The following is a 15,957-nucleotide window of genomic DNA, read 5'->3' as shown; positions in this document are numbered from 1 at the left end:
CTTTTCTAGGGCAGCAAGTCTATTTTTTCTAATGAAGAAGAATACCTCATCTTTTCCAATTTTCCTATCAAACACATCCACATCATCTTGAGGCACAGCCGCATCCAGCTGCATCTCTGCTCCGCTTCAATTACATGAAATTACCCAACCTACTCTCGGGTCCTTTAGGTTTTCTTTTGCTATATGAGGCGCCCGCTTGGTGCATCTCTTGTGAAGTGCATGATTACAAACTATTCAACACAAGCCTGTTTTAAGTAAACAGTAAATTAAATATTGTCAGGGCTTGTTCAAGCTTGCTTGTATGAAAAGGGACTTCTAGAAAAGGTTTCGTGAAAGTGAAGCTTTAAGGAATGAAATCACACAAAGAACGATGGTTTTTCCTCTCTTTTGGATGCTTGACCCTATTTATATTTTTGGCATCTACTCATTTTCATCCAGGTTTGGAGCCATTTGACTTTAAAAAAATACATTATTTGCAGGGGTACCTCAGTTTTAGATGTGAATGATTTTCTAGAAAATCAGAATGTTTAAACTGTGTTCCTAAATTGTAGACAGACATTGTGACAAATTTAAGTACTACAAAATATAAAGACATCATATCATATAGGCATCTGGGATTTGAACCTACTCATTTTGAAAGATTCTAGGCCCAAAAATAACTTCTCTGGGCACAGTGCAACCTTGTACTATGGGATCCCTGTCCAATTTTATAAGATACATACACATTAAAATGTGTTTTAATTCTGAAATATAAATATCATGACAATAGGTCTGTAGGCAAGACTGGTCCCACGCCCCTAGTAAAATCATATGCATGCTTGGACCCTGCTTGCAGAGGAAAACCCTTTCTAGGATTTCCTCATTAGGACAACTAGATACAAAGGAGGATAGGGCTCTTTTGCCTTTGATTGTCTGTATTGAAGTGGGTAAACATTTCGTATCCCTGCATGGCACAATGAACCTGCCCAAATGTGTAGCTATGGAAGGTATGAAAGTTCTGCTCCCCATTGCTTTTGATTATTATTTAAATCAGGAGACAAAAATTGAAAAAGGGGCATTCCCAAAGAGAATGGCAGGTGCAGAATAGTAGTGTCCCTCAGTATCACTTGCTGCCTGTTAGCTTTCAGGATCAACTGAAAAAGCTGGTAATGACCAATAAAATCCTATTTAGTAAGTACCCTTAATTTCTTCCATATGATACTCTTTTCCATTTAGTCGGCCCCTTCCCACACGAAAGCGCAGCGGCTAGGGTGGGGGCCGCTTTTGCCACCGCGGATGAAGGGAAGGCAGTTCCCTTCTCCTCGGTGTACAGGTGTTCGGGGGGGGCGGAGCTAAGGGCATATAAACCTCCTCTGCCTCCTCCCCTTGGCAGCAGGACGCTGGGTCGTGTCTTTGTGTCTGCCTTTCATTTCAACTGGGGGGGGGGCAATTACTGTTTGCCAAAGAGATTGAGCTCTGGGTTCCAAGTATCTGCAGGTAAAATCAGTGAGGATGAAGTTTGTTATTTGAATCTCTACTTTTCTTAATCTCAGGGTAGACCATAATGATATTGTATATTTTATGACAATACTTATTCTATTTATATGAAGTTGTTTTAAATGAAATTAATTACAATTTTTATGGATTTGTTGTAAATGGGATAGATGAATGGATGAGCTTGTTACAATGAACCAAAATAAGCCTCGACTTGTTTGGGGGCGCCAGGGTTTGCCTTATCTGTAAGTTTGATCATGGTTGCCTGTGTGTGGATTTTGTTAACACAGGATAAGATAGGAATTGTAAACGTCACCAACAGCGTTCACTTTCTACCTCTTGATATTCACTAAATAATTTATACATAATATTTAAATGCAGTCCAAGAAATAGTGAGTCTATTGTGAGCCAACAAATAAGGAACTACCTAACAATGGATGGATGTACAACTGTGACACCAGGGATTTTATTTTCTTAGTATTCTGGATTTTGCAGCATCCCAGTAAATTATATGATAATCAGATGAGATACTTTCTTTAGTAGAAGAAACTGATTCAAGGCTTGATAAGACATCAAGTCCTGAAGGTTTGCCCAGGGGGAGGGTTGAATGAGCACACACAGAAAACATGCAAGATAACACTATGATATCATCACTTGGCTTCAGCCACTAATAAGCTTTCCCAGATGCCATAAAACTTACAGGAAAAAGAGAGGTAGCTAGGACATTCAAAATCAGAATCAGAGAACTCTAAGAATTCGTGGAGACATGGGACTGGAAATCATTCATGACTATGACTGTAAGCAGCTGAACTATTCTCTCTCTGAAAGCTTCTTCACAAGCACATAGCAAGCAATGTAGTGTGTGAATACAACACATATCAAGTATCAGACAGGTATATTAATCAGGAAGTCATAATTTGCTGTAAATACTTGTCGATTGTACACACAGTGGCAAATCCAAGTGACTTGTCAGAGAACTTAGCCTTCTGAATTGAAATGATTGGGTGCGGGGGCGGGAAGAGTTATTGAGAAAAGATCAGCCAAATAACTAGGGCAAACTTACTCTGAGTTTGGGAAGGGGAGGCATTTTAAAAGGACTCAGCAGCTATGAACAAAGCTATTTGAACAATATCCCTATGACACTGATGAATAATCACCTTTAGCATCACCCTCCTGTTTCTGGGCATAACTGGACTCTGCAGCCATAACAGTATGGGAGAAGATCCATGGTACCTTGGCCTGGCTAAGTGCTAAAAGCATGGAAGTCTTCTGTGTGCAAACATAAAAGGCTTTCTGTAAAATTTGACAGGTCTTAATTTGTAAAGACATATTTGTAGCCTATCATATCAAACAATCAACACTGAATAAAATTATATAGAATTCCTGTCATTTCTTTTATATGCTATCCATGTATAAGTGTCAAAAATTACAGATCGCTCAAGATGGGTAGCCATGTTAGTCTGTCTGTAGCAGTAGAAAAGAGCAAGAGTCCAGTAGCACCTATAAGACTAACAAAATTTGTGGTAGGATATGAACTTTTGTGAGCCACACCTCAGTTCTTCAAATACAGCTAGACTGTGAATCCATCTGTCCTTATATTTCTTTGTTTGTTTGTTTATGTTATTTATAGTCCGCCTTTCTCATTGAGACTTAAGACGGATTACACAGTATGAGATTAGTACAATCAATATCAAGTATATTTCAATACAGTATCAAGGACATTTCATAATACTATCGGGTAAATAGATACAAGTTTAAAAGACATAGTATTAGCAAGAATCCAATATAGAGTAGAAAAAATACTGAAGCAGAACATAATCAATTCTAGGACTAACATTAGACAACATGGAGCACTGGTAGTACATAGGCATACATATTTAAAGCAGGAGATAATATGTAAGGCAATATAGTGATGAAGTCTATGGTCCCTAACTCATTAGTAAAGCATCTTCCCTACAATACAGCCTTCCCATTTATATCTTGGAGAGTGGAGTGATTGCAGAAGCTGAATGATAATAGCCAGTGAAAAATTACAGAGCAATCCTAAACAGAGTTACACCCTTTAAAGCCCACTGACCACAATGAACTTATAAGGATGTAACTCTGCTTAGAATGACACTGCTAATTATCTTTAGAATAAAAACCTTAGCTGTGCTGAATGCAATAAGCTATTGTGAAACAATAATATTAATTGTACCTGTAAAGAAAAAGGAGATCTAATGTAGTATGATTATTCCAATACAAAGTAGCTGAAACAGATGAACAAGATGAATCCTTTACAATATTTGTGTTAATAGATACTAATGTAAGCTTCACACATTTACATAAATAGAGCATTCACCAATATTTGAAATAAAAAGGGTCTCACCTGTGATGGTTTCAATATTATAGGACACTGTTATTCCAGATATAGCCTATGGGTTGCAACTTTTCATAAAAACCTAATGAATTTCTAGGTATGTCAGCTATTTCAACATAGGTGCACTTTGATGATCTAACGGAAATATTTTGAGCTTAGTTCCAAAATATCAATGGCTTTTAGTATTGCAAATTAGAGATGGGTACGAATCGGAGAAAAACCGAACCGTGCAGTTCGTGGTTTGTCACATTTCATGAACCACGAACTTTCACGAACCTGCCCCGTTTCGTGAACCGGTTCGTTTGGTTAGTGAAAACATCATATCCAGGTCAGCAAATCGTCACTTATGGGTCAGCAGGTCACTTCCGGGCCAGCAGGCCACTTCCGTGTCAGCAGAAGGTCTGCAGGAAGTCCATCCCCTGTCGCCTAGGAAACTGATTGGTCGGTGCCAGGTTGTCTGCAGTGACCAAGTAAAAAATGAACCAAATGTACCAGCCTAAAGTTTATGGTGGTTCGTCAAAATGGGCTCTGACGAACCGCCGGTCTACAAACCACGAACCAGCCTGGTTCATCATGAACTTTGGTTCATATTTCGGTTCGTGCCCATCTCTATTGCAAATGAATATGGCTGTTGAATGGGCAGTGGTTCCTGATAAAAAGTCACAAAAGTAATTTTGTCCATTTGTTTTATGTTAACATGTCCCTGATACCCATGTATGTATTTTCTTTGCAGAGTTTCAAGCTGAATGTAGATAGCCATTGTGCGTTAAAGGAAGCTGTTGTAGAAGAAGGACGGCAACTTCTTGATCTTATAGTATCTCACAAATCAGGTAAATCCTTCTGAAATATTGCAAGTCTTTATGTCTCCCAACTATTAAAGAATAAAGAAGCATTGCTGTAAATTACTGCATATATTCACTTCCTTATGTATTATTAATATTTACATTATCAGTTTGACCTTCAAGATTTATAAATGTTTCATATACTGCATACAATGCTGTGATACTTATAAAATGAAATACTGCCTGCAAATAGTCTGCTCATTTTATTTTGGTCTCGCTGCTCAGCTGAGTTTCAATTGAAATTACATCACTGAAACTTCACGCTGACATGTCCTTTGATGTAGGTGCTATGAAAATAGCATTACGATGATAAATTAGGATTTCAGATCTATACACACATATATTTTTACATAGCTGGCCTGAGTAATTGCACTGGTAAAGGCTCTTTTGCCATTTGAGCTAATTCTTACTGCTATTTTAAAGTATTTATTAGGAAAGATTTAAAAATTAGGAATAGTTATTTCCTTTGGTTATGCTCGTCCTTTTCACTATAAGCCTTAAGTCAGAATGAATAAGAACTTTTGTCATATTTTTGGAACTTGGCATGGCTCGTTGAATAGTATGGTTTCAATCAGCATACTCAACTCCTGGAAACTACAGGCTTAATTTTTGATCCGGCTGGAGTTGGTTTTATCCAACATGAAATTCCTCTCTAGTTTTTGTGTGATTATTCTTTGAATTCTGATGTCTTTTATGTCTTGTTCGGCACATGCTCTTGAAAGCCTTGAATAAATTCTCCTTGCCCCCCTCCCCCATATAGTAAATCAGTTGACTAACTTGCATAATTTCTTGGAGACTATAGAATGGCAGCAAAAATTGATGACTAATATGGCAATGTATACACACACAACACAAAATAAGGAAAAATGAAGAAAAGAGAGAAAATGAACACCTATATATATCCTGAATGAGAGTTTGTCCAGTATGAGGAAACAGATTATTGCTTTATTTCTTCACCATCTTGGACTATGTCTAATATGTTGTGTGCTTGTCACGTTTGGCCTTATCAGGTTGTTGGCAATGCCTGATAGAACTCCTGAAAGGGTTTTCTAATAAGAGTACTGAAATACTTAAGGACATGGGTTCCCCCCTCCTTTCTTTCCCCTTCTTAATATAAATAAAATGATTAAAATGGAGTTGAATGTAGTACTTAATTTCCCCCACACACACTTGTTTTGGAAAAGGACTGAAGGACATGCTGCAGATGATTGCAAGTCAATGGAAGGAACTACAGAAGCAAATCAAACGACAACACAGCTGGATTCTTCGTGCTCTGGGTATCATCAAAGCAGAGATACTGGCTACTGATGTGTCTGCAGAAGATGAGGAAGGGACTGAGAGCCCCAAGGTAAGTGGCTTGAAGTTTGTCTTATTTCCTCTTATTTCCTCCTCCTTTTGAACTAGGTACCACTGAAGTTTCCTTTCCACCCCAAGGCTTTTCATTTCTACTGGGTAAATTTTTTTTGTATAAACAAACTAAAATGCCTCACTCTGAAACAATAATAAAAAATAACCCAGACTGAAACTTTTCCCCCTGAATTTTTCAGATAGAGCTCTTTTGCTCACTGCAAGGGGATGAGGAAGGAACGTAAAATATTTAGTAAACAAAACATAAAGTATCTTTAACATGAATAATCAGAATGGTTTTAAATTGTTTTGTTGCAACTATAAATCACTATAATCAGTGCAATCACTCAGCTCTGACATCCATTAGCCGCTTGGTTACAGCAAATTAACAAAGAAGAGAGAAAGTGATTCATTATCTCATTCCTGTTAATGACTATCAGATGCATTGCCTAATTAGGGGATGGCCATTGTAGTGGGGAGAAGGTCATATGCTTTGCCACAAATCTTTTTTGCTTGGAGTTTAAGCCTTCCATAATGGGTGCATATGTTGAATATGCCAGACAATTTAAAATATTGATATCCATATCCATTTGGTAAGGGTGTTCTTTGGAGCACAGGAAGTCACTTCTTCCTTAGCACTATGCTACCATTATGCTGGTGTTGTTGTTGTTGTTGGGAGTCTTGCTACAGGGACCAAACCTGTTTGCTTTATTTTATACAGAATGAGAAATACACACTTTGGTGCTAGAGAGAGGAAATTCATTCTTCAAAGAGAAATTGAGGAAGGTTGCTGAAGTGGTAGGAGGGTTGCACCATAATTAGTGAGTTGCTATAGACTAGTCTTGTTCATTTCAGAGCACCAAATGAAGTCTTTAAGTACATGTTGGTAAATACTCCAGGCATGTGGAGTAAGTCTGGCATTCATTATCAGTGACATTGCAGGCATTATTCAATAGTTCTCTATGACCATCATAACTGAAAAATACACAGTTATGTACAGTCACATTGGCTATGTACCTAGGTAGAAACTTCGAATTTTTCAAGGCATTCCAAAAAATAGAAATCTAGGCTGATCAAAGTACAGCAGAAGGAAACAAATTGCTGCAAATATGGTTGTTGGAGGTCAACAAGAGCCCTTTCAGTACTGTACTAACTGTCTGAATAAGCTCTTTGTTACTTAAGATAAATTTCATAAAAATACTCGGTTGCCTGAATAGATACTCACTGCGATTCACTGGAGTGGTTCTGTGAACAGAAGAATCTCTGCCTATGATATGGGGCTTTCTTGCCTCACCTGTTCTTACTGCAGCTCCAAATGCTGCTCCATGGGTACAGTGGACCCCAGGAGTAGTATTTGAAAGACATTTTTTACTGTAGCTGGAGAGGGGCAAGAAATTCACACTCTCTGAGCAGAAATCCTTCTATCCGTATAACACTCCAGTGGATCCAAACAGCATGACATCATTGAAACCAAATGTTTATTCTAAGACTAAATCCCTTAGTTTTCTGCCTCTTGTATAAGGGTTTCAAGGCACACTTCCTATAATTGCAAGCATAGGCTGTATGAACCTGTGTTGGCAGTGCTAGGGTTTTTGGGGTTTTTTGCTGGACACATTTAATTTTAGGCAATTCTGGTGTTCTGCAAATTGTCAATTTTATATTTGTGTTTAATTATATGAATCAATAAAAGCGATTCAGCTATTGCCACGTTCATCTTCGGTAAGCAAGTAAAGCTAAAGAACAGATCACAAGAGAAGAAGCCCATTATTGTCCATTTTAATTATCTGTTTAACCCTTTACCCTTTCTGTCAGCAGCAGCTTGTCTAGTGGGTCTCTAGCACGATTCAAGGGATGGAGTTGTGGTATCTTTATGAGAGGGCATCAGGAGCTGGCAATAGAGGCACAGAGACCACTGCTTACAATATTATAGGTTTACCATGTGGTTAGCAGAACCCAACTTGAGTGCAGATGACAGTGTAAGTTTCCAGTGCCAGGTTATGTTATCTGCTCCACAGCTGTGCTTCTGCACAATGCTGTAGGAGTGTCCCAAGTGCCTCTGTCACCACCTCTGGTAATGACATTGCATCTCTTTCCTCTTCAAGGGCAGCAGCTGGAGTCTTCCAGGTAACTCACCATGTGATCCACTACTGCTCAATCTCCTGTTACCATATGAGTGCTACTACTACCATCTCTGCAATGTAGTATGGAATCTGTTAAGTCTAGTTAATATTGATGCAAAATAAAGAAAGAAGCAGGTGTCTCATCTCATTTAACTGAATCTGGCCAGTGGTATTTCGGAACATTTTCTTTCTGGTAGTGAAATTCTGATACTATAGTAAGCACTCTTTGAATATAAGTTATTTGAATATGACAATCCCTTACTTGCAGATATAGAACAGAATTTCTATCTAAAGTATATTGTGCTGGGAAACCTCTGATAAGCTGAGGCGGCAAAAACTTTCAGTTGTATAGGGAATAAATGTTTGCACTGGAGCTTCTGTGAGGGAAGAGTGAGTTGTCAATTTAGCTGGGATTGAAACCTCACATAGAGGCAGATTGAAGGTGGGAGCAGTCCTATTGTGTGGGGCAGGTTGTTGGATAAGTATTGTTGCAGAGTAAAAAATTTGCATAGCAGATAAAGAATTTACAGACACGTGTGTTCAGCTTCTAAAATAAATGTTTTCTACATATAGGAAAAATAAAGGGTACATTGGAGATAAAATAAAGAAGAGCTAACTTAGTTCCTACATCTTTACATCCTGAAGATAACGGTCTAACTAACTGGAGAGCAATGGCGTCCTGAGTAAAGGAAAGAATGTCAATTGCCCCCCAATAAACCTGGTCAGCCAATAATCAATCCTAGATCTATTCATTAAGCATGCAACTCCCCTTTTACCCTGGCGGGAAGAACAACTCGACTTCTAACTGGTCTTATGCAAACTAGTTGTCTCTAACTAAACACAAGTTAACTCTTTCATGACTGAAGAGAATGACACTTGTAAAAATCCCAACACAGGGAACCACAAGACAAAGATGCTATAGAAAAAGTTCAGAGTAGAGATGGGCAGGAAACGGACCACGGAACAAAATTCCGAACAGAATGGCTGGTTCGTTTTCAAAGAAACGCGTTCTGTGAGTCCATGTTTTTACGGAACAAATGGTTTTTCCCACTGTTCTGTTCCATTCCATTGCTGGTTCGGGAAGCCAGACACTTTGCACCATTCAATCCATTGCCCAGGCAATGGTGGCAATCTTTTGGTTGTCCCCAATCTGAGGCCTCCACGCTTGATTGGCAGCTGTCCCTGTGAACTAGAGAGCTCCCACTCTGGCCCATCCAGCCAGGAAAAGGGCAAGCCCCTCAAAGTAGCTGCCATCAGACACTCCAGTTTTTGCCACTGCAAAGAGAAAATGACAGGAAAGGGGGGACCCATAGATTATGCCTTTCCTGGGGTTCAATCTCTCTGAAACTTTGGGGGTCTTTAGAGGACAGTGAGGACTATGTCCCCTGCAAATTTGGTGGGTATTGGGACATTGGGAAGGTCAGTTTGTAGCCCCTCAAAGTAGCTTCCAGCAGACACTCCAGTTTTTGCCACTGTGAAGAGAAAATTGAAGAGAGAAGAGCGAACTTGTGAAGAGAGAACTTGTTCACCACCCAGAGCCCCTGAGGATGGGCGGTATATAAATTGAAATATAAATAAATAAAATAAAAAATAAAAATGACAGGAAAGGGAGGGACCCATGGATCATGCCTTTCCCGAGGTTCAATCTCTCTTGGGAAATTCTTGTTTAGTTTGGCTTTGAGCGTGAAGGTGCCCGTTCTGGCACTCAAACCGGTTTGGAACTGGCTCAAGTTTGGCTAATTCATGGTTCATGTTCCATGAAAATGAACAAACCATGAATCACGTGGTTCATTTTTTTCCCATTCCATGCCCATGTCTAGTGCAGATTATGGTGAAAAAGGAATGTAAAAAGTGGCAAATTACTGAGGAAAATAGGGAATTGATGTAAGTGGTGCATTTATCAAGAAGAACTGTATGCTGTGGAGGATACAGGAATTGTAGAAAAGCTGTTCAGGACACAGGGTAGCAAACCAAAGCTATGTCTGATCAGTTGCTGAGCTGCGTTGTGGCTTTTACTGTCACTGCAACATTAAGGCCTGGTAGCCTTCAGAGGGCAGTGATCATAAAGCATATGGGGGAGGTAATGATGTTCACATCTAAATTTGTACTAACTGGCCAAAATTTTGACTCCAGTCTCCTGATATGGAATTTACCAGAGAATATGAGGCGCTCAGAGTAATGGATTTCCATATTTGATTTCCCCTAAGTATTCATTATTTGTTGTATTGTCATCATTGTACATATACTATGACCTTTAAGTTGATAATTTTCTCCAAGTGCTATACAAGTGTGAATTTCCTTTCTCTTGCAGACTGGCAGATTAATAAAAATAAAAACACAATAAGAAAAAATAACTCTAGATTTCAGAATACGCTTACTTCAGAAACCATAGGAAACTTGTGAAGCATAATAGAAAATCTAAAGGAAATATCTAGGGGGTATTTTTCTTTTCTTTTTTTTACCTTGTTGAGAGACTGCCAAAGTGAGCTGATTTTACAAATCTCTAAAGAAACTAGAAATAGGAGGAATTTCAAAGTATCTAGGAAACTTTTCCCTTAGGACGTTTTTAAAAAGTCTTTTTTGCTCTACTCTGGGGTCTTTTCATAAGCATATAGGAAGGAAGAAAACTACATTTCTAGAAATGTATTGAAAACATTCACACTCAGACTTTGCATATAAGATTATGTATCCTGTTATGTGATTTGTATTTCACTTATTCATAACTAGAAATAGGGTTTGGGATGTAAACAAGGATTTTTCAAACCATAGCTAACCACAATCCCTTCAACTGCAGCAGATCCTGTCCTTGACCTTTAAAAAGAAAAAAGAAAATGAAGATAGGAAGGAATATTTAAAGTTCACTTAGAAAATTATTGTAATTTCCAGATATAATTAAGATAAGCATTTTACGAGAAAAATATGTCTACCTTGAGAAATATTTTCTTTTCTGAAAAATGATCTGTTTGGATAAAGAAGGTGTAGATGTTTAATTAAGTAATATAACATAATAATCTGTATAATATACTAGGTTTACTGCTATTAATAGAGTTTGCATTGCATATGTAGAAAAGTGAGGTCAGACTCAATGTATGAATGCAAAGCAATAGACAATCAAAATGGACCCTTCCGTTGAAGTGTATGGGAAAGTCTTTGCAAATGGGAGAGCTCTGTGTGTGTCAGAGTCCAAGAAATCATTAATCTACATTACTGTTGAATTGGAACAGGGATATTAAAGGGTATAGCAGTGCAATCCTCAACAGAGTCAATGGGCTTAGAAGGGTATAGCTCTGCTTAGCACAACATTAATGAAAGGATAGTGATGGAGCCTAACAGAGAATGCATGGATTTTCCAAGCAAGGGCTTGCAAAGAGTGAAGACAAAGTTATTGTTGGAATTTCTGAGGATGTAATTCAGCATCCGAAATGTGTCTGGTCCTGGTTCTCTATGGAAATAAAATGTACTAAAATACCTGTATATGTGTGATTTTACTGTATATGTGTGATTTTACACAGATACAGTACTTATCCATTGAACCACACTGTTAATGTTTTTAATCAAACTTATGCACTTGTATTCGTTGAATTAAATTATATACCGGTGTTTGTGCCACATTTTTAGTTATACTTAATTCTTTTTTTTCTTCCCACTTCTTTTGTAATCCTTCTTCTGCAGTTGTTTTTCTCCCCTTTCTTGTTGTCCATACCAGAATTTCTGAGGACCTTAGTATAAATTCTTTGATGCAATGATTAGATGTGATCAATTTTATTCTCAGGCAAAACAAGTAGTATGCTCTAATGGGGAGAAGGATTCTGTGTGAAAAAGAGGATTGATACATTAATGCTACAGGCATGTGTAGTTATAGCATCCCCATTGCTACTGTGGTTGTTGCTACCATGTCAGGTTTCAATGCAATTTCCCTGCCCTAGTCCTCGGGCAGTGTCCATTTTCTTTCTCACCACCAGAGGAGCTGTTTTTTGTAATAGGTAATTGTATATCACTATATCATAACAATATAGCAACTGTGTATCAGCTTCTCTAAATACCCAGCATCCATTTTTTTAAAAGTAAGTCTATAGTCCCTTTTTTTATGGAGATATAAGAGAAAAGGCATCTTTGCAATAAAAGAGGCTACTGATAGTTGGGAATTCAGATAAACTGATACATGGATATATCATTGTAATGTTATACCAATATTCAATTGCTAATGTAAAAAAAATGTTCTTTTCTCAAAACTTCACAGCAAAACAGTTTTGTGAGAAAAGCTGGGGAAACCTGGGAAGTATACAGGAAGTATCCACCTCCTTGCAAAACTGAACTGGGAGCAAATAATCCATGTGGAAAAGATCTGAATTTCATGATAGGATTAAGAGTCAGTTTGCACAAATAGCTATGTTATTTGACATAGTTCTCAAAGGAAAACAAAATGAAAATGTCAGAGACAAAAACTGAAATATGGAGAGCAAGGGACATCCCTTTACAAGTCAACAGATGGAACAAGTAGATTTAAAGTAGTGGACCCAGTGTGCAAAATTTGATCAGTGTGTTTTTTTAATGGCATTTGTGAAATGGCTGAAATAACTGGAAGGAATTAAAAAGGCTGAATGGTAGCAGCAAATTACTAATCTGTGGGGAAAACTTCAATACATCTTGAAGGTTCAAAGCACAGTGTTTTTGTTGGAATGTTTAACATTAGTATATGATACAGAAAAAAGTAAGAGTGAATTGATCTAGTTCTTATGATCAATACAGAGAAATGTCATATACGTGAGTTTATATGTTGGTTTACTTTGATTCATTTAAAGGATTTTTACTTCTAAATTTCTCATCTTCAAAGATTTGTATTATGTCTCTACTGTTGGCAGCTAACTATTGTTGAAGAGATTTGCAAGTAAGCTGTGCTATTTGAAAATGTATCATTTTTCATACAATTTTGCCTCATATAGTGAAAAATCCATTGTTCTACCTTATACAGATTCCATGGTTTCCCAAGTGTGAAAATACTAAACTGAATTATTGCATTGAGCTGAAGTTTTCATATCTTCAATATATCTGATTCTCAAAGTGGCCACATCTGGTATTTAAATCCAGAGACTGGACCTATGGACAGACAAGACAGATCTTTCTACAAACCTGAGAAAAGGCCAAGTTTCCAGAAAAACTGGAAAGCTTAAAAAAAAAACTGGTAACTTAAATCCCACCAAATACTCTGGGATCATTACTAGACATGGGCATGAACAGGAAAAAAATGACCATAGTATTCGTTGTTCATTGCCATCCACAAACAACAAACAATGAACATGGGGGCCAGCAGGCTCTCCTCCAGCCATCAAGATCCCTACCACACCACTCCCAGAAACCCTATCTGATCAGGCAGCAGGAAATGTACCAATAATAAATAATAGCTTGGCCCCAGAGCCTGGCAGCAGCCCTGGAACCTGAAGGGTTCCCTACTGCACCACTCCCAGAAACCTTACCTGAGCAGGCAGCAGGAAAGCTACCAGTAATAAATAATAGCTTGGCCCACAGACTAGCAGCAGCCCTGGAACTTGAAGAAGTAGATCCCTATCCCACCACACACAAAGAAAATTCAAGCTCCAATGCACTTTCCCTGTCTCTCTCTCAAAATGCCAACAATAAATGTCTCTCCCTCTCCACTGTCTGCAAAACCAGAGCTGGGAGCCCCCCTCCCCCCTGCTCTTTGCTTCCTTGTAACAAATTTGGAGCTCCACACTTGAAAGGAAGACCTGCCTATCAAGCTAAATTGGGCTTAGATTGGGGTTTCCAGGGCAACAGCAGGAGTTCAGACAGAGTTCAGGCAGTCCCTGCGTCCGGTTGCCAAGGGAATTGATTGCAGGTGCCAGACTGTCTGGCTTGACGAACAGCAACGAATGAGGCTTGCAACAACCACCTGTTCGTTTAGAGTTCATTTAGAATGGGGCCTCATGAACAGCTTGTTCGTGAACAGCTGATTGGGCTGTTCATGGCTTTTTTTTAGTTTGTATTGCTGTCTGTGCCCATCTCTAATCATTACTAGGCAGATACAACAAAACTGAAAGTTGAAGCTTTGGTTTCTGTCAGTAAAAGGCAGGGTGAGGACTCTCTGAGGGAGGTCTCATCAGGGCCAGGGCCAGCAGCAACCACTGGGTGACTTGATCCCATACAACTTTTTTTCACGGTCAGAGTAGTTCAAAAGTGGAATCAGCTGCCTAAGGAGGTGGTGAGCTCCCCTTCACTGACAGTTTTCAAGAAGAGGCTGGATGAATATTTGTCAGAGATGCTTTAGGCTGATCCTGCACTGGGCAGGGGGTTGGACTAGATGGTCTGTATGACCCCTTCCAACTCTATGATTCTGTGATTCTATGACTTACCCAGGTCTAGATTGTCTCTACTGTTCGTAGCAGCCACCACAAAATGCCAGTGCTGTAGTGTAGTATAGAGGCTAAATTTCAGGTCAAAGCCTGGACTATCCAGTTTCCAATTCTGACGCTGCCATGGAAGTTCACTGGGTGACCTTGGGTCATTCATTGTGTCTCAGCCTAACCTACCTGCCAGGGCTGTTTTGAGGATAAAATAGAAGGGAGGAGATTAGGAAAGCCAGTTTGGATTCTCACTGGGCAGAAAGGCAGGGTATAGATGAAACAAATAAATAATAAAATATAGCTGGAGACAGATTAAAAAGTAGATTGATTAGTGGGTGGGAAAGAGAGAAGGCAGCAGGAAAAGCTGAGGGAGGGTATGGGGACTACTAATAGGAGGAAAAGAGGAAATATTGTGGGGAAGAGGAATATGGGGAAATTGAGGTGCCCCCTGCAAATCTTTGCAAGTTCCCACTGTGCAACTGGCCTGACCGAGTAGCTGGCACTACACAATTGGGCCTGGCCAAACCTGATGACCAGAAACATTCAATGTTTTCCCAAAGAGTGGCTGCCAGGGGGGAGAAGGAGGAAAAGCTGAAGACGGGGGCAGAAAAGGGTAGGTTGGCTGGAGTGTGGGAACCAGGGAGACAGTAGAGGAAGAAGGAAATGGAAGACATGGGAAGGAGATAGAAAATGAGATGCCCTCAGTCCTTGCGTATCTACTATTTATTATATAATTATAGCAGTATGCAAGAATTGCATTTTTCCAGTCTCATAAAGGATGATCATTATACTGTTCACACAAATTGGGTCCACCATACACATCCAAATATGATTTAATTATTTGAGAAATAGTAAAGGGTCCAGTAGCACCTTTAAGACTAACCAACTTTATTGTAGCATAAGCTTTTGAGAGCTACAGCTCTCTTCGTCAGATGCATGCTCCCTTCATCGATGCATCTGATGAAGAGAGCTGTGGCTCTTGAAAGCTTATGCTACAATAAAGTTGGTTAGTCTTAAAGGTGCTACTGGTCTCTTTACTATTTTGCTACTGCAGACTAACACAGCTAACTCCTCTGGAGTTATCTGAGAGTCTCTGAAAGTAATGTGTGCCCATATTTTCCTTCCTTTTTTAGGTCCTCGGAGTGTACATGTGGCAGGTTTCACATCACATGAGAGAAGGCACAAGTGAACTCAGAACACTAAAAACATATGCCCTAGGGTAAAGAGCAGGCTTGCTGTACTTTTGGTATTATGGAAGAGTTCTGAGATGGAGTATGGCTTTCTTTGCCACTATCAATTTCAAAGCATGGATTTTTCAAGGAAATTATGCCATAATCAGTCAGCCAAGCAGTACTTTTATTTGCAGTATCCACTCCTTGGTTTCAACAGCATCTGCACCATTCCCATCCACCCCTAAACCCCATTTGCCAGAAAAGTATGTGCTGCAATCTGACTAG

The 15,957-nt window shown here is 39.0% G+C and overlaps 1 protein-coding gene across 1 annotated transcript in view; it reads left to right on the top strand.

Moving 5' to 3' along the window:
* AKAP6 (A-kinase anchoring protein 6) overlaps positions 1-15,957 on the top strand; it is a 290,855-nt gene that overhangs the window by 74,041 nt on the left and 200,857 nt on the right. Inside the window, exons 5-6 of the mRNA XM_054972742.1 lie at positions 4,566-4,662; positions 5,859-6,022. Coding sequence (XP_054828717.1) covers positions 4,566-4,662; positions 5,859-6,022 — 261 coding nt within the window. The remainder of the gene's footprint in view (positions 1-4,565; positions 4,663-5,858; positions 6,023-15,957) is intronic.

The sequence above is a fragment of the Eublepharis macularius genome, chromosome 2, assembly GCF_028583425.1.
Source record: "Eublepharis macularius isolate TG4126 chromosome 2, MPM_Emac_v1.0, whole genome shotgun sequence".
NCBI lineage: Eukaryota > Metazoa > Chordata > Lepidosauria > Squamata > Eublepharidae > Eublepharis > Eublepharis macularius.
The sequence above is the reverse complement of the archived record's forward strand: the minus strand, read 5'-3'. Positions and strand labels throughout refer to the sequence as shown.